This window comes from Halichoeres trimaculatus, unplaced genomic scaffold (genome assembly GCF_033239565.1).
Source record: "Halichoeres trimaculatus isolate MK-OKI-2021-1 unplaced genomic scaffold, fHalTri1.1 fHalTri1_scaffold_22, whole genome shotgun sequence".
Taxonomy (NCBI): Eukaryota; Metazoa; Chordata; class Actinopteri; order Labriformes; family Labridae; genus Halichoeres; species Halichoeres trimaculatus.
In genome coordinates this window covers 2,913,825-2,931,870 of record NW_027437200.1, presented here as the reverse complement: position 1 = coordinate 2,931,870, position 18,046 = coordinate 2,913,825, and the positions used below count along the sequence as shown (strand labels likewise).

General features: G+C 41.9%; 2 protein-coding genes across 5 annotated transcripts in view; both read right to left on the bottom strand.

The window, feature by feature from the left end:
• Positions 1-324: 324 nt before the first annotated feature.
• On the bottom strand, positions 325-11,816 carry tox4b (TOX high mobility group box family member 4 b). Of its 4 annotated transcripts, none has more exons than XM_074662094.1 (9): positions 11,694-11,816; positions 9,692-9,775; positions 8,073-8,360; positions 7,736-7,996; positions 7,121-7,429; positions 6,841-6,921; positions 4,804-5,415; positions 4,554-4,708; positions 325-1,337 (listed from the first exon to the last, which is right to left on the bottom strand). In XM_074662094.1, the coding sequence occupies exons 1-9, from the start codon at positions 11,697-11,699 to the stop codon at positions 1,280-1,282; spliced, it is 1,854 nt and encodes a 617-aa protein (XP_074518195.1). In that variant the 5' UTR covers positions 11,700-11,816; the 3' UTR covers positions 325-1,279. The 4 variants fall into 4 exon arrangements, with proteins under 4 accessions (XP_074518195.1, XP_074518196.1, XP_074518193.1 ...); XM_074662095.1 differs by having other exon boundaries at positions 9,692-9,760; XM_074662092.1 differs by lacking the exon at positions 11,694-11,816 and adding an exon at positions 10,070-10,951.
• A 540-nt stretch (positions 11,817-12,356) lies between these two features.
• Positions 12,357-18,046, bottom strand: part of slc12a6 (solute carrier family 12 member 6) — a 40,671-nt gene continuing 34,981 nt past the window's right edge. Inside the window, exons 25-27 of the mRNA XM_074698912.1 lie at positions 14,387-14,628; positions 14,177-14,310; positions 12,357-13,883 (exon numbers count right to left, since the gene is read on the bottom strand). Of these exons, the coding sequence (XP_074555013.1) occupies positions 13,792-13,883; positions 14,177-14,310; positions 14,387-14,628 (468 nt within the window). The 3' untranslated portion in view covers positions 12,357-13,791. The remainder of the gene's footprint in view (positions 13,884-14,176; positions 14,311-14,386; positions 14,629-18,046) is intronic.

The following is an 18,046-nucleotide window of genomic DNA, read 5'->3' as shown; positions in this document are numbered from 1 at the left end:
TGCTGTGGCTTTTGCAAATTTTCTGACACCCACCGGCCACCATACATTCCACTTGCATCTGTATATCTAAATAAAATTTAAACACTGTTGATTTTTTTTTACCAGAGATTTTCAAAAAGTGAACTCTCATTTTCAGAGGCAAGTTTGCTTACATCTTATGGTCTTGATAGTAAATTTTTGAGTTTGATACCAAATTAAGTTTAAATGGAATTTAAATATAACTCTTATGCTGTGTAATTAAAGACAGCAGGGCCCTGCAGTGAAACCATCAAATAAATTCCACTCCAAATTGTCTGAAGGGGTTTAAATGCTCATCATATAATGTGTATTAAAACATAAAATATTTTATTTCACAATTACAAACATTTCCAGGATATCTACAATCAATATCTTGTGTATCTTGTGTCCCTTTCCCCCTCACAGAAGTGTTATTGAAGCTGGTGTGTTTTATTTCGTTCATGTATTTCTTACTTTTTTTCCTCAAACACATTTCACCACAGATGTTTGTCATAAAACAAGATATGCACCACTTTTTAAGAAAGCTCTTATTGTGGCAGGGTTTTTCAGCAGGAGAAGGTGAGAACAGAGGAAACACTGGGGCCTGAAGTTTAGCACCTGTTCAGAAAGCTTGAATCATGTGACCGATGGGAGCTTTGTAGCTTCTGGCTGGCTTCAGGAGGCGACGAACAGTGTTCACGTGCTGAAAACTCGTCTAACATCCCCGCATCTCCAAAAACAGCTCAGAGAGCGTCTGTGCTTTGTCCAGTCGTTGTTCATCTGTGCCTGAAAGCAGCCGCTGACCCGTTTACAACATGAAATAATTACACAAAAACATTTCTCAGGTTTCATTCACGACAGTAAGTCCTGGATGTAACAGTAAAGGGAAGAGCAAACACAAAAGAGATTTAAATAAAATAAACACAATTCATCTTCAAGATCATGGTTTCCTGTTCTCATAATTAAAAACACTGAGTTCATACAAAAATGATCCGTTGTATATTCACAGGAAGTCTGAGGAAAGCAGGAACACTGATTCAGTTTCTTGTTTTCATCATTGTGCCCCTGTGAGATGAAGTTCCTGCTGTCAAAGTCCGAGGGGGCTAGGACGTTTAATCAACCACAGAATAATCAATCTATGAACCCGTCTTTGTTCTCCACATGATAAACAAACCGTCATGGACCGATACCTGAGCCTGACTGTCCACCTTTCCTTTCTCTCTTCTTCTGTTTGTTATTTTCTCTCCTCTTTCCTCTCAGCCTCTGTCAGTTCTCTTCCGCCCTATGTGACCGTGGTGGAGTTCTGCCGACGGATAGCGCACCAGGCCATGAACACGTCCCTGTGGTAGAGAAAGGATGAAGGTAAAGGTTATTCTCTCTGGTTTACACAAAGCAGATATGATATGTCCATTCATCAGCAAGAAGACAATAAATCACTTCAGAGAATGAGTTCATCCTTTTCAAGAAAGCCTGAATGTCCCTGTGTGACACCAGTTTCATTTTTTCAGAATTATGATTGGATATGATACCTGCTTAAAATATCTCAATACCGATACTAAAAAGTAAAGTCTGCAAGAAAAAAAAAAAAAAATGTCAACTTTAACAGGAAAAATCCTGCTCAATTGTCTCCTCTGGGCCTCTATACATGTGTTTCAGTGTCTGTGTCTGCCTCAACCCCCTCCTCTGCCTGGATGTTGGTGTTTTGGTTGGATGGGGACCCGGGGTGGAGAGTAAGTGTGGTTACCTCAGCCAATCACAGCACGCCCAGTGATGCAAGTGTTGATGATAGCGAGTAGGAGCTACGATAGCTACAACAGGGGACGATGCACAGAGAAAGTAAAACACAACCAAAGTGAAACGAGACGCCTGACAGTAAAAGCTTTTTCATAAACGAGAGTGAAGCTTGGCTGGACTTTCATTCACTTTCAGGAATTTGGAGAGCAGCACAGAACAAACAGCGACGCAAGTTAACTTTCTGCTAACCAGGGAGTAAGGTATCAAGTACATGTGATTAGCTTGTGCCAACATGCCAAATCAGGTGCATGGCTATGGAGTCTCTTCAGAGTAGAAACACAATGCTACAGGCAGTTGTTGGGCTAGTGAGTGTGGTACCATAGTTATAGTCTGAGGCTGTGGGTGTGTGCTGCTGCTGGCACTGATCCAAAGAGGAGGAGCCCAGTTTGAATGTTGTGTTTACAAACAAGTAGCAAAAACTCCTGCAGACCCTACTTTTAAACATCCCATGCCAAAACCTAATAGATCATAAAATGAATAAGAATGAATGAATAAGAAGCTTGAAGCGAAGGCTGCCTCCAGTAAGTAGATGCAGATTTATCCTGGTATCTGTTTGTGTGCCTGTGGGGCTACTACTTGCTCCCTGTTTAAACTGTGTCTCACAACTCTGACTCAGCTGTGTGTGCTCTACAGCTCAGGTGTTCACAGTGCTGATTTTCTGTCTTATTAAACACAAGCAGCGGGGAACTAGTTTGCTTGTCACAAAGTAATTAAAACTCATTTGACTTTTGTGTTTGAGCGCACGTTGCTTGAATCTGTCACACTTGCTTCTTAAGGAGGTGATGATGCTGAACGGTGACATGGTTCATCATTTTTGTGGGGTTTCTCTTGATCTGTGTGTGATGGTAGCAAGCGCAACAGACCAAATGTTGATTCGCCTCATGTAGAGATGGGTACAGAATTAGGTACTTTTATAGGTACCGACCAAAATCTGTCCAAAGTACCAGGTACCGATTCACGTAAAATCAAAAGGTACCATGTTTAGGTACCTAAATGCATCTTTGTGACTGTGAGGGAGTGGAAGAGTAGGTGATTTTCCATTCTGGACATGAACACAGCATTACAAGGTTATATATTAAAGAATATATATGTCAAATTAAAAAACAAAAAAATATACTACTAAACAAATTGATATTTTTTTACCAAATGAGCACAAAAAAGTATCGAAAATTGGTACCGTTGAGTACCGGGGCATCAGTACCGTATCGTTTTTTGTGTGAAAGGTACCCAGCCATAGCCTCATGCCAAATTTCACTCCATGCATTGGCTTTTCCGACAAGCTGGTTCACAGGTGTGCTGGAACTTGAAGCCATGTCTGTAACTCAGTCAATACGTTTGCATGCAGCTCAGGAAAACAGACTGTGAGCTAGTCAGCACCAGATCGTACTGTTAAAATTAGAGATGGACTGATATGGTTTTCTCAGGGCCGATGCTGATAATCAGTGCCTAAGGAAACTGATAACTGATATCTAGGGCTGATATTCATTTGGGAACTCCGACACTTAACTTTGTTTGAACACTTTTAAGCATATGTTTATTACACAGCTCCCAAGCTAAGCTTATTAGGTCTAAAGGTTATTACGTTAAATGCAACATAAAAAAAAGAATAGCTCCCTAAAGTTTTCTACAGGGAGTCAAGCTTTCCATAAATGGCTCTGCATGTCACCAATCAGATGGTAGATGGGACAATGCCAGAGACAGAGTAGTGACTGCAGAAAAAGGCGCGGCTGTATTGGAGCCACGATAACACGGTCTGAAATGTAATTTCTTATCGGCCCCTGCATTTAGAATAAAAAGGCAATTTTTTTTTTTTTAAACTGTAATTGTTTCACTTAACTCTTCTAATTCTTATAACAGTATTTTATTATTTATTTATTTTCTAGTTATTATTGCTATTATTATTACTTTGTGTGTATAGCTTATTATTTTCTTTTCCTTTTTTCTAAATATTTTAAATACTATATTATTTTATTGAATTATTTTCTGTCGTTTTTTTTTTTTAATTTTGAAAAACTTTATGCAGATATGGCCTTTTTTTTTTGGGGGGGGGGGGTATATGCATAATTGTCTATGATTATGTATGTTTGTAAATACACATACCTCTATTCTTCATAATGTTATGATTTTCCAATGCAAAAATGCACGCATTCATTATAACAAATGGTAAATTTCTGGCAACTTTGTGCCAAAAGTTCAAAAAAAAGAATGTTGGAAAAAAAAAAAAAAAGAAAAAGAGGCTGTTGCTGATGTGCCTCAAAATTCTAAATGGGTGCTGATAAACTGTCTATCCTTAATTAAGTTGAATTTAAAATGACCTTAGGCTTAAAAAGACCAAAAACAGACTGTACATTGTTCAGCTGAAACTTTACAACAGCACACACAAGAACACATGCTTTGGAAGGCTCCGCCCACTTCAGAGAGGAGAAACGACCCAGCTCGGTGGCTGTAGACTCACAAGCTGCCTGACTTAAAATGTCTGTGATTTCAAAGACAAAAATGCCTTGAGGTGTGGATACTTAAAGCACATGGTGTGGTTAACTTTTTGAAAATGTAGTACTTTCTTTGTATGCAACACTTTGAGCATGAAGGTGGAGGAGAGCTCAGAGCTAAACCCCTCACTGTGGCTTTACCCTGCACTGATGGAGAGGCTCTCTGAGGCCTCTAAAGGAACATTCTGTGCTTTGTGAACGTGTAGCTTCAGAGCAGCTCTAAGAGCCGGTCCCCTGGGCGTGGGACCTGTTGTTGATGTGTTTTGAACACACCTGCAGTGTGTGGCGACACACTCGTTGCTGCAGTACTCCTTGTCCCAGTCTTTGCTCTCCACAGCCGGGTTGTTGCAGCCGGCTCGCACGCACATGTTGGGGCTGGCAGTGTGGGTCATGCTGGGGGCGGGGGTAACGTTCACCTCAACCTCCATCTGAGACACCAAACATGACAGAAACAAAGATTTACAGCGTTTATCTCGGGCAGTGAAAGCAGCAGTAGCAGGCTGAATGGAGGAACACGTCTCACCCCTTCTTCCGCCTCCGCTGCCTCCACATCACCTGACTGTCCCTCCTCCGACTCCTCTCCTGATGACTTCACAATGACCGTCTGCCTGGACGATGGGGAAACTTTGATCTGCAGTGGAGGTGGCGCTGTGGCAGCAGCTGCTCCTCCTCCTCGTGGTTTGGCCTGTAGAGGGGGCGGAGCCTGAGCGTGCACCATCTGCTGCAGCCGAGGGGGTGGAGGGTTGCTCTGCATCTGCTGCAGAGGTGGGGGCTGACGTGGTGAGGAGGCAGTCGTCGCTGTGACTGACATGCCGCCAGAGGGCAGAGGAGTCTGCTTGATGACGATCTTGGCGACGGTGGGGGGGTTAGGGGGTACAGTGGGGGGTGGAGGGGCAGGTTTGATGGCGCCAGTGCGGGAACGGGTGGTGACCTGAGGGAGGTCCAGGATGATGTTGGAGGTGCAGATGTTGGTGATGGTGTTCTCTTCGGGGTTGTAGTGCTGGGAGCGCGTGGAACGAGCAGCCTGAGAGGACGCAGGCGATGCTGTGACGGAGGGGACAGGCGCTGGGGCTGGGGCAGGGGCAGGGGCTGGAGACGGTGGAGAAGGAGACGTGTCCATAAGTTCAATAGGAGCCTGAGGAGAGAAGAAGAGAGGAGAAGTTAGGAGGAGTTTCAGGACATCACATCAAAGATCCAGGGACAGATTTCTCTAACCCTCAGACTTTTCTCTGACTCCCTGATTCTTTATTTCTCGTCTCTTTGCTGTTTACTAAATGTCTCCCCTGTTTCCAAAACTTCACTCTAAACCTGGATCATATCTGCGTCTGTTTGTGTATCACTTCTTCTACTTCGGAGTCTCCATTCTCTCTGGATCTGGATCCGGTGTTTCACAGAGAAGTGACATCATTGAGAGCTGAACCAAGATTCAGGTGAAACCTTCAAACTTCTGCTCACTTAAGTCACGAGATTCAAACGAGGAACGAGCTTATGGCAACGTTCACATGTGATTCATGAAGCATGCGTACCAGGACCAATCATAGTGTTTGCCTGATCAAGTGTTGATAAATGTAGCAGCCTAAAACAACCATAATTAAATAACACGTCCCCTAAATATTCAAGGTTCAGCTGGGCTAACCCACAGTATTTATGACATGGAGGGACACATTGCAGAAAAATAAGACACCAGGAAAGTGGTGTTAAAAAGAGTCAGACTACACAAGTCTGCAAGGAAATCACCTCAGCCATCAGCAGCGTGGATGTGACTGAACTACAGCAGAGTTTAAATCATTTAATTATCACATCCTTTGATGTTCTTGATTTAATTAATCAGTCTGAGATCAGTGTTGCCACAGTTACTTTGAAAATTAGATCTGAGTACTCATACTTCATTAAAAAGTAACTTAGTTACTGTCCTGATTAATCCTTTTAAAAGTTACTTTCAGAAGTAATTAAGTTACTTTTCTGATTACTTTTTTAAAAAGCAAGCTAGTTACTTTACTGATTACTTCATTAAAAGTAATTAAGTTACCATACTGATTACTCCTTAAAAAGTATCTAAGTTACTCTACTGTTTACATCTTTCAAAAGAAACTAAGTTACTTCACTGATTATTCCTATAAAAAAGTTACTTAGTTACTTTACTGATTACTTCTTTAAATGTAACTTAGTTACTTTTCTGATTACTCCTTAAAAAGTATCTAAATTACTCTACTGTTTACATCTTTCAAAAGAAACTAAGTGACTTCACTGATTACTACTTTAAAAAAGTTACTTAGTTACTTTACTGATTACTTCTTTAAATGTAACTTAGTTACTTTTCTGATTACTCCTTTAAAAGTAACTTTTTTCTTTACTGATTACTTGATTAAAAACAAACTTAGTTACTTTGCTGACTACTCCTTTTAAAGTAACTTAGTTACTTTACTGCAGGTGCTTCCAAACTTTTCTAGCCTGAGACTGAAAACAGGAACTTAGTGGCGACTGGTTGGTTGAGCAGACATGCAGGAGTCTTTAATGTGACTGAACATGTCCTGTGAAGCTCTAACAGAGCAGCTCGTACCTGAGAGGACTTCCTGGCTTTGTACTCTGCCAGCGCCTTGATGTAATCCTTCTTCGCAGCTTCGTTTTTCCTCCTGTAGACCTGGTGGAGAGGGAAAATGAGACTCTGTTGATATCTCTTCATGCGTTTGATTCATGTCAGCCATCCTGTAGCTCATGGAGGAGAGAATCCTCAGGTGAACAACAGCAGACACATCTTCACGTGAGCTCCACACACGTCTATACGAACACTAACAGCTTTTTAATACTGACTGCAGGACTGGTCCAGTGTTTCCTCTCACCTGTTTCTGCTCCTCCCCCAGGCTGTCCCACATGGACGCCACTATCTTAGAAACCTCGCCGAACGTGGCGTTGGGGTTTTGCCCTTTAATGGCTGCCTGAGTGTCCCTGAAGAACAGAGCGTAGGCCGACACAGGTTTCTGAGGCTCGTTCGGGTCTTTTTTCTTTTTCCCCTTCTTCCCTGGGCCCCCTCCTCCTTTCCGCCCGCCTGCCGGAGAGATGCTGGGGGTCGGGGATTCGGACAGGGAGGGGTTGAGGGAGATGACGCCGGGGGAGACAGCCAGGGAGACGGGGGACTCCACAAGGACGCTCTGGTAAGAGAGGAGGGTCAGCACATCAGATCACAGCTCTCTGTGGGTTTCTGACACTTCATTTTCATCCTCTGAGACTTTAAACTGACCTGCATACTGAAGCCTCAAAACACAGAACACAGAAAGGAAGACTTCCTGTTTGGAGTTTCAAAATAAAACCAAACAAACAAGCAGCTCCGTCAGAGCTCTGGTTTCTGTTTGGTGTTTGAAAACAATCAACAGAGTCAGTTTAAAGCATCAGGGTTTGTCTGCTGCTCTTGGACTAAGCTCTGACAGGTCACAGAGTCTTTATGGTTTCAGACTGACCCTTCTGAAGTCGTCCATGTCGTCATCCTGCAGCGAGCTGGTGGGCGACGCCGTGGCTGACAGTGGGTGTTCAGGTGACTGTGAGCGCTGTAAAATGTTTCCTCCTCCCAGGCCGAGCCCCAGCTGAGCACTGAGCTCTGATTGGTCAATGGTGGTCAGCTGGTTGGAGCCCAACAGGCCCTGACTCATGTCCCCCAGCGGGACATCAATGGTGACGGGGGGTGAGCTGCTGAACTGAGAACCGATTGGATGTCCCAGATCCTGAAGGCAGAGCGAGAACCATTTGAGTGTGATGCTCAGAGAAGTTAAACTTCATTACGCTTCCCGCCCTGCTCACCATTCCCAGAGACGACCCCAACAGAGAACTTCCCCCTGGCTGGCTCATGACCCCCAGACTCAGGTGCTCCAGCCCTTGTGACGGCGCGCTGACGAAGGTGGAGGCGAAAGAGGGGTCGTCACCTTCAACCACGGCGTTCCCCGAGACCACCACGCCATCTGAGGGGCCAGTGTCCGACAGCTCGCCAAAGTGTGACACCACGTCCGACACAGTGAGCGCCGTGTCCGGGTCCAGAGAGATCGGGGGGATCTCGAACTCCTCATCTCCAAGGCTGGGAGTGTGGAAGGTCTGGAAGGAGGAGAGGAAAACAAGAGATGAAAATGAGTAAAGAAAACAAAGAGAGAAAAAAAAGTAAAGAAAAATAAGAAAAAAACAGAGAACAAAAATGAGAGGAGAAATGAAAAAAGAACAAAGAGAGAAGAAAAACAAGGAATGGAAACAAAAGGAGAAAACAAGAGAAGAAAGACGAAGGAGAAGACAACACAAGAAGAAAAAAAGAGGAAACAAACGAGAGAAGAAATTGAGAGAGCAAAACAAAAGACAAAAAACAAAAGAATGAAAACAAAAAATGAAAAATTAGAGAAGAAAATGTGAGAAAAAAAAACAAAAGAAGAAAACGAAAGAAAAACCAAGAGGCAAAAAAAAGAACAACAATTAAAGAAAATGAGAGAAGAACAAGGGAAGGAAACAGATGAAGAAAACTGAGACAAAAAGAAGAAAAGAAAAATGACCAGGACACAGAAAGTAGAAAACAGGAAAAAAAACTCAATGGAGAAAACAAAAAAAGAAAACAAAAGATGAAAACAAGAGAAAAAAACAAGCAGAACACAGAGAGAAGAAAATGAGAAGAACAAGAAGTCAACAAAAGATGAAAAATGAAAAAAAAAGAAAATAGGAAAAAAAAATGACCAGGACACAGAAAGAAAAAAACAAGAAATGAAAATGAGAGAAGAAAAACAGAAGGACCAAACAAAAGAAGACAGATAAGAGGAGAAAAACAAGAAACGAAAATAACAAAAGAACAAGAAAATTAAAAGAAAATTTTAAAAAAGAAAAAATGAGAGAAGTACACAAGTGAAGAAATCAAGTGTATAGAAAATGAAAAAAAAAAATGAGGAAAAATGAGAAAAGAAAAATGAGCAGAGGACACAGAGAGGATGGGGGAGGAGAGGAAAAAATGGTACATCAAAAACTTGGATAAAACTGACACTGAGCCATAGGAAAGTCTAACATGGCCTAAAGCTGTGTTTACTCCACAGGAACTTCCCCCAGAGACCAGGAACTTTTCCAGGTGCTCTGTGTGTTTACACCAGCTTACCGCTAACCTTAGATAGATACCAATTGAAGTCATAGAAACGCCTGTACTGGAGTTTTTGTTGCACATTATGTGGTTTAATATAAAGTCAAGATGGTTCTCTCATACAGAGCAGGTCAGTAAATGAAAAGAAACGGGGTCCAAAATCCGTTACTGGAACTGTAGTCTATCCCCAAAAATGTTCCTGTTCCAGAGTTAAAACCATCCTAACGTACAGGATCCACGTGTTTCTGGGTAAAATTCCACGTTGACGGATGAATAAAAATCTGCTTTGACACTATCACATGTTGGAGCAGGAGCTCACCTCAGAGGAGGAGAGGAAGGGGTGGCTGGACCCTGCAATGGTCAGGTAGTTGTCACTTCCTCCAGGGAACTGAAACATTAAAGCCTGCATTAGTTATGAGAAAGATGAGTTTTAGAGAGAGTCTCAGGGATACCATCGCACATCATCTTCATTTAGAGACATGAACACACAGGTTATTCAAGTCCAGACAGAACCAGAGGTGCAGCAGGACTGACAGACACAGAGACAGACTTTAAAGACACAATAACATGAAATAAAAAATAAAATAAAAATAAAATAAGATTAAAAAGGCTCTGAACTCCACGGAGACAAAGACTGCCCTTGCTCAGTGAACACACTGACAGCTTAAAGCCTGTTTCCCATTCATCAGAGAGTCACCTTGCTGTCCGTGTCGAATCCATTGAATGACTGCGGATCCAGGAACTCCGGATCCCCATCGTGCTGCCCGGTACTGTCCGTTAAATCCGAATAAAAATTCAGGTCCATCGCTTCAGCTGGGCCTCATGGGATGGCCCCTTATCGCACGGTGAACTGAGAGTGAAACCTTGGTTTCAAACAGCTGATCAGGGGAAATATCGCCCTGGATTAAGCCCAGTCTGGATGATCTGATGACAGCCCTCAGACTGATGTTAGACCAGCTCGAACACGGAGCATGTGTGCGCGTCAGCCGTGCCAAAAATAACCCGTGTGTCTCTGCCGTTGCCGCCGTTGGCCCGAGGTAACGTGGCTGATACCGGTCTGTGTGCTGACCGTCCTCACACGGGTTAGCTTAGCTGGCTCTGACGCAAGGCTGCAGTCCCCCCAGTCCGGCAGCAGACACCAGGAGCCCGTTTCACCCACAGTCCGCGAACGTCACATCAAACACACGTTGACCGGAAACAGACAACACTTCAGGGGACGATTATAAGGACTCCAGAGGTCCGGAACACATACCGTTCGGTATCAAGGTTCGGTTATGAGGATCCTGCGATAAACGGAACGGACCGGATTCTCGTTAACTCGCTTCGTGTTGGCCCGGGCCAGGCTGATCAATCGCTCCAGAGCAATGGATCGTGGCTTAGGCAGAGCTAGACGAAGACGAGTCCGGATCGGATGGATGGCGACGACTCTTTCAAAATAAAGCAAAGACCATAGAGTGTATAGGTAAAGACTGAACGCTTCATGGACAAGAGGCAACATCCGGTCTAAGCATGAAGCCCATGCGGAAGTCCTAAAATCTGCAAATCCTCCAGTGTCCACTAGAAGCTGACTGACCACAAACACAACCATTCAGAAAGCCAATCTTTACAGCAGAAATAAACATTTATACAGTCTAATTAAAAAAATAAAAGAAAATCTTGGGTCTGAACTGATCATTTCTCTAGCACACAGTGTGCAGGGAGGAACTACAGTTCACTCAGCCACAGTTCATCATGACACCTTATTAATGAGTCAAAGGTAGAATAAACATTAAAAGACAGAGTGTTAGCTCATCAGGTAATGTATCCCGACTCATTTCATGTATTGAATGTAAAGGAATATAAGTTTTCAAAGCCTTTAATGGCCGACAGCAGCTTTCCTTCCCTGTCCTCTCCAGTAGTTCAGTCCGTTTAATCCTCCGTTTAGCAGTCGGATAAGGTTTAGGACCACATATGAATCTTTATAGGTTCAATTCATTGAAGATAATCCATTTCGGTAACCATAAGATGTCAGCTAAGACGTCTGATGAAAAGCTATGGCAACTTTACAAACGTGCTCGATCTCTACGTTAAAAAGGAGCAGAAGTAAATATGACTCAAAGTGAAGGATTAACTGATCCCTCAAGGAAAATAAGGAAAGGTACAGCCTCAAAGTTTATCAAGAAGGAACATAAAGTGAAACAGATGAAGATCCGCTCAGTACAAACCATCTGTACTGAGTTTAAATGACATTAAAACATTCGGAATGACCCTAAAATCATCGAAAGCAAAGGTAATGTGTTTATTTGAGCGTGTGTAGTGTTTCTAACACCAGCTACTCTTACCTCCATGCTCACTCCGTAAATCTGATTATTATGTATTTATTGTTTTTGTCGTGTTTATTCCACTTTACAACTGAACTTCAGCCTCAACTAACACAGGACACCTGCTTCCGGATTGTACGTACAAGTGGAAGTGACGTCAGTACGCAAATAGTTCGTTAACGTTTTAAAAGTTTATTTTAAATCTGTAAAACCTCACTTTCAACACGAAAAGAAGCTTTTATCTTTTGATAATGTTTGATTGGATAAAATAGTAAAAAAAAAAAAGGATCCATATACCATATGCTGAAAGAGAGTGTCATATTTGAGTCAATTAAGGCGGTGTTATATATATATATATATATATATATATATATATATATATATATATATATATATATATATATATATATATATATATATACATAAACATATAAAATTAAGAATATGTATATAATTTCTGTTTTTAAAGAAAAAATGAAATCAAATTGGATGACAGGGTAAGTTAAACTCAGTATATATTTATTTATAAAAGTCAATTGTAAAAGAAAAATAATTAGAATAATTTAAAAGGATGCCATGTATGCAGGAAAAGTGCCCTGGAAAAGAAGAATAACAGTTATTTCAAAAAAAGGTCTTAGATGACTTTTCTTTCAAAATTGCTTTATTTCTTCCAGTATTTTTTCAAGCAAGGTATTTTATGCTTCCTTTTATATTAATGTAATTAAAAAAAGATAAAACTCAGGAACTTTTTTGTCTGTATGTACAAGCAAGAAAAACAATGTTCTGGGAAAAAAAGAACAAATGATGATTAAAGAATCCCTGCACAATAACACTGTAAAAAAAAAAGAAATAGAGCGTTGAATCGAACACCTGTGTTTACAGCTCCTTTAGCATCAGGGAACAAGCTCACAGGAAGGAGTGCAGCAGATATGCTCAATAGAAGAGATGAAAACACCATAAATCATTTATCCATTACACACACACACACGCTCACACGCTTCTCTCTCTGGTTGTCTGACAGCATGCAGTGTTGTGGTACTGTGAACGTTCTTCAGATTCATTATCCTCCTCTCGCCCTTAAAGAGAAAACCTGCAGGTTTCTCCAAATGCTCTGTGTCACCACAGGAAATGCCTCAGAGCAGACCTCTGATCATCTTCACTCCTTTGCTTCAGTTTCAGTAAACATTAAGATAAAGATTTGTGTCTGTAAATAAGTATATGTGGTTAGTTTCTGTTGACTGTGTTTAAGCAGATTATGATGTATGGAAGCCCATTTTGACCAAAAAGGGACAAAGACCTAGTCAAAATTATGAAGAAAAATAGCTGAAACCAAAAATATAATAACTGATCCACTCATGACTTTGTCTTGACTTTATCGAGAATGAATACTCTGTCAGTTACAATAAGACTGATGTTGGAATGAAGTGTCTCTTCATGGGCCTCCATACAAGACAAGAGGTGAAGCAGAAGTTAGAGTTTCAAAAAAAACATCGTGAAGTTCACAGTAAAAAAAAAAAACCTGAGGTAAAACGTTTAACTGACTCAAAGAAAGAGATTAAAAAAAAATTTAAAAAGAGGTTTAACATCTTATTCCTGCACTGAGACTTTTTCAGTTTGATGTATTGTGGTAAATCTATCGTCGCCATTGAGGAGAGGACGACACACACACACACACAGCAAACACACACACACACACACACACACACACACACACTCCTTTCTGCTTCACAGACACATTTTGCACAAAAAGCAGCCCTGAGTCTGACGGGGGGACTCTTCATACACACCCAGCACAACCTGGTTCCCTCTCCAACTAACCAGAGCTCCTACAGGTGACTCACTCACACAAACACACTCACTCACTCACTTACACACACACACACACACACACACCACTGATCACTGTTCTTCTCATTCCTGTGTTTTCTGTGAGTTGGTGTAGGTGGAATGAAACCCTTGTCTGGACCGTGTGGAGATAAAAGAAAACGGGCTGAAGGATGGAGGAGGAGGAGGAGGCGACAGCTGATGCTAACAGTCTTTTTTTTGTTTCAGGCCCCGCCCCCCAGAGCTCACAGGACCTTACAGGACCCTCTCGCCCTGGCTCCTGCTGTCTGTCTGATCAGGAGTAGATGGTGATGACCTCACTTCCTCCCCCTCTGACCAGCAGGACGCGCTCCAAACCTTCAGTGAGGACCTCGAGGAACTCCATGTCTGAGTGCAGAGTTAAGGAGGGCTAAAGCTGCTGTGAAAGCCACTTCTGTACCTTCTTGTCAGTTCAGTGTGACTAACAGCTTCTCAATGTGTTACCGCCCCCTTGTGGAGAGCATCAGGACAGTTGATCTGAACAGTCTGAACTCTTTCCAGAGAGAGAAAAGATGACATGAAGAAGGTGAAAACAAACGAGAGCATCAGTGTTTCAAATATCTTCAAATGAACCTTTCTGATTAAACATAGGAACAGTTAAAAACCTCATCATGCAGATCCACTTTAAGAGTTAAGGATACAGTTTTCGTCCCCCTCAGGGTTCTTGGGGGGACCAGGCATGTTGAGCAGGACCAGCCGAGCATCATGGGACTTGTTGACGATGACTTCGTTGAGCTTGACGGCGGTGTGCATCCTCCTGACGTTGGAGTGATCCCTGAAGGAGAGAAGAACCGTTGTGAATCCTCTCCGTGTTTCTAACGTGTGTTGTGTTAGAGAGGAGCGGGACTCACGGCCGGATGCTCAGCATGTCTCTGAAGCCCTCAGGTGTAGAGCAGCCTGAGTGCGTGGCTCTGTACTGCGAGGCTTTCTCTTTGGTCCAGGTCATCTGGACTCTACGATGGTGCTCGGAGCTGCCGCCGGTTCCGCTGCTGCTCCCCGGCCTCTCGCGCTCTCCACCGTCTGTGTCGTCGTCATCATCTGACCCGATGCTTGTCAGCCGCAGCATGGAGTTACGATCCTTCACCAGCTGGGCCTGGAAAGAAGCACAAATATTTATTCTGCATCTCGTTTGTCCTTTTACAACCCTCTCTGGGTTCCTTCTGTCCTTGTGTCCCCTCAGGAGGCCTTAAAGGAGGGACAGGCTGACCTGCTGAGGCTAAACTCAGGCTACATTTGCTTCAGAAGAGGAAGTGCAGGAGAGCTACAGGGTAATCTGTGAGCCTTCAATTCCTAAAGAGACCTGAGTCAAATGATGACAGATGTTTTGGGATTTTTAAACTTTGTTAGGATGAAAAAAAACAGGTGTGAACGTGGTTTCTGGTGTTTCTGCAGCCAGCCTCTAGTGGATACTTGAGGAACTGCAGTCCCTAACACCTGAGAAGCAGCTTCAGGTCTCAGAGAGGAGGTTTCTGTCAGCCAAAGGTTTAAAATGTTTCTCAAATGCAGCACATTTGACCCAGGTCAGCAAACATGAACTCTAATCAGACTAGACTGAATCCTTCAGGTAAAGACATTTTTTCAACTGGTTTAAATTCTGTTTTTTTTTTTAATCCGTAGAGTTTCTGCTCAGAACGATGGAGGCTGAGGGCAACGTTAAAGGAGACTGTGGGGAGGAAGGCCCACTGGATAAGCTGGGGATCAAACCGGTGACTTTCTTGCTATGAGGCTGCAGCGCTCACCGTTGCGCTACCATTGCGCCCATTTAAGAGATTAATCTCATAAATTTAGCAGAAAAAATAACCCAGGTGAAGTTATTAAAATTTCTGTTTCATATTTTATTGGTGCTGCAGTTTGCAGACGTTTCACTGGAACAGGAGCCGCTTCATATTGTTTGTGGTCAAACCTGGTTAACTGAGGTTGGATGAAGACGAAACATTTAATAACACAGCTGCAGATGTCCCTGGTGTTTCAGTGTAAATTGTGACCCTGTTAACTGGTGACTCAGCTGAAGATATCAGGGATTAACGGCTGAGAGTCACCAGTTAACAGGGTCACAATTTACACTGAAACACCAGGGACATCTGCAGCTGTGTTATTAAATGTTTCGTCTTCATCCAACCTCAGTTAACCAGGTTTGACCACAAACAACAATATAAACTGCTGATATTCAAAATACAAGTTTGACTTGCTTATTTATAAAAAAGTTGGTTTTAGGCCGTGGTCATGACCAGGCATGGACTCAGTATAGAGAGGAAATAATAAGCGAAGCTATAAATGATGATGAACAGAAACAGATTTTAGGATCAATGTTAAATTAGTGAATATCATGAAATGATGAACCAGCCTATTAACCCTGAACCCAGTCCACTTGCTGATCTATTCTGTCCACTCACTACTGTTTCACAAAGCTGAGAGCTGTTTACCACCTGACATAGTGATGATAATGAGTTAAAAAATATGTTTTTTGGTGGTTAACTCCCCCACATCGGTTGAAAAACCATTATACTCCGCAGTACTTCTGCACCCAAGTTGCGCGCATCCGCAGTTGTTGATAAACTCCTAATCCCTCTATACTAAAGTATAACTTCACAAGATGCTCCACGTTTTTAATTTTGTACAGGCGCTCTTCTGATAGCCAATAACTACAGAGTTAAATTTGACTTACTTCTTGCAAATTTAAGACTTTGTTGTAAATGTATGTCTTTATTCTTATAACTGTATGAGATTATTCTCATAAATTAACTTATTTTACGTGGCCCTAATCCTCCATCTTAGTTCAGAGACTGACTTCTATGATAAACTTTATCTTTGATCCAGTGATGAGTTCTTCTCAGTATTTTTTCTATACAGGAGTTGATCTTAAGTCTTTTCCTGAAGGATTTTTTTGATCTAAATCATCTTTTTCTTCCAGGATGTGTCTACAAAGGTTTCTAACAACAGGTCATTGAGTGAGTGTGTATCTAAGTTTCTCTACTCTAAATCAGCTGATTTTTACCAACTTACATCATCAAAACTCCAGCGAACACGCTGAGGAGATCAGTGACAAGAGGAGAAACTTTAATATCATTCTGACACATGTCATGTGGGATTATCTGATCTAATACATGAACAGGGTCAGAGAGGAACAACAGTCCATCAGGAACAGACAGGAGAGCTCTAATCACAGACTTACTGTTAACCATTGTGTGACAAGAGGAGGGTTAAAGGCACAGAGACCTGGAGAGGACATCTAACAAGTCAGAGCTAACACAAAGTTAACACCTAGCAGAGGAGTTTACAGAGTTTACAAACACAGACTGACATCCGTTGCTCCACATTGTCCAAAGTTTCACTCTCTGGGTTAGAGGGAAGGTTATCAAAATATTTGTTTTTTATGTTAAAATGATTCAAACTGTACTCTGTCTTTTTTAATGAGGCCACACAGCTTTGAAAAAGAGAGACTTATCTTTAGTGCAAAGACAGAGAGGGCAGCAGTGGACGAGTTACACAGAGAAAAAGCAAAGCAAGGGAGTGCTGCTAATGATGACAACAAAGCTGTGAAACAGAAAACCAACACTGACTGCACTTTCTCTGGACATCTCTGAAGTTAAACCTAAACCTAAAGTTTGGCAAGAAGGAGCTTTAAAAGTTTGAGCTGTATAAGCATCAGCAGTCGTGTTATAAGCGTGTAATAGGCCTGTAATAAGCATGTAATGAGTTAGATGATGTGAAGTGAGCAGGTTGTTCTGGATCCTTGACAGGGTGAGACTTTTAGGAGATCCTCTTGAACAATCTGCTCACCATACTTTAGCCGTTAGCTGTTAGCCAGCTAAAGCACAAACATAGAAATCACCTGAAAATGAATTCACAGGATGGTTGGCGGCTCATGATCTTGTTTTTAATAGGGGTGGTTTATCTGTTTGATTTCCTGATTCCATTCAATCACGGTTATTGAGGTCTGATTCTATTACCAACCAATTTTCAATTATTAACGATTCTTGATTAGCAATTATTGATTTTCCATATGATAGCAACCCAAAATGAATCCACCATTTAAAAAACTGTCAGTTGCTAAATCCATCCCCTCTAGTGAGAAATATCTTAAAGCACTTTCTGTGTAGTGCACCTGTTTCTACAACCTTTTTTACTTGAAAATAAATTTCCAAATTTGGTGTTTTTTTCCCTGTAAAATAAAATGCAGTTTTGAAATTGTGTGTTAACAGCGGTGTAATGCCTTGCACCTTCATAAAAACCGAATTTAAATGGAAAAACTTATTGTGCTAGCTTATACAGTAAGGGGCACAGATATAAACTAAGGGATCTTAAGACAGCTCTGAAGAGACAGTGTGAGACTACAAATGTAAATATCAGACTCTAACATGACTGTCTGTCTGTGTTTTTCCCCCGAAATTGAAAAGTTTATTTTGTCTCAAACTGGATTACAACTTTGTATCATCAAATCATCAGCTGAATCATCAAAACTAAAAAGCAAAAGAACCAATCCATTGTGCCGTGAGGCTCAGCAGAAACAC

What these genes read in the sequence shown, in the direction of transcription:
- tox4b (XM_074662092.1), bottom strand. Translation starts at nt 10,177, where the DNA reads ATGGACCTGAATTTTTATTCGGATTTAACGGACAGTACCGGGCAGCAC. An exon ending in GATTCGACACGGACAGCAAG is followed by an intron (nt 9,776 to 10,069) that starts GTGACTCTCTGA and finishes TAACTAATGCAG; the next exon opens with GCTTTAATGTTTCAGTTCCC. An exon ending in TGTGTCGCCACACACTGCAG is followed by an intron (nt 1,338 to 4,553) that starts GTGTGTTCAAAA and finishes TCTCTACCACAG; the next exon opens with GGACGTGTTCATGGCCTGGT.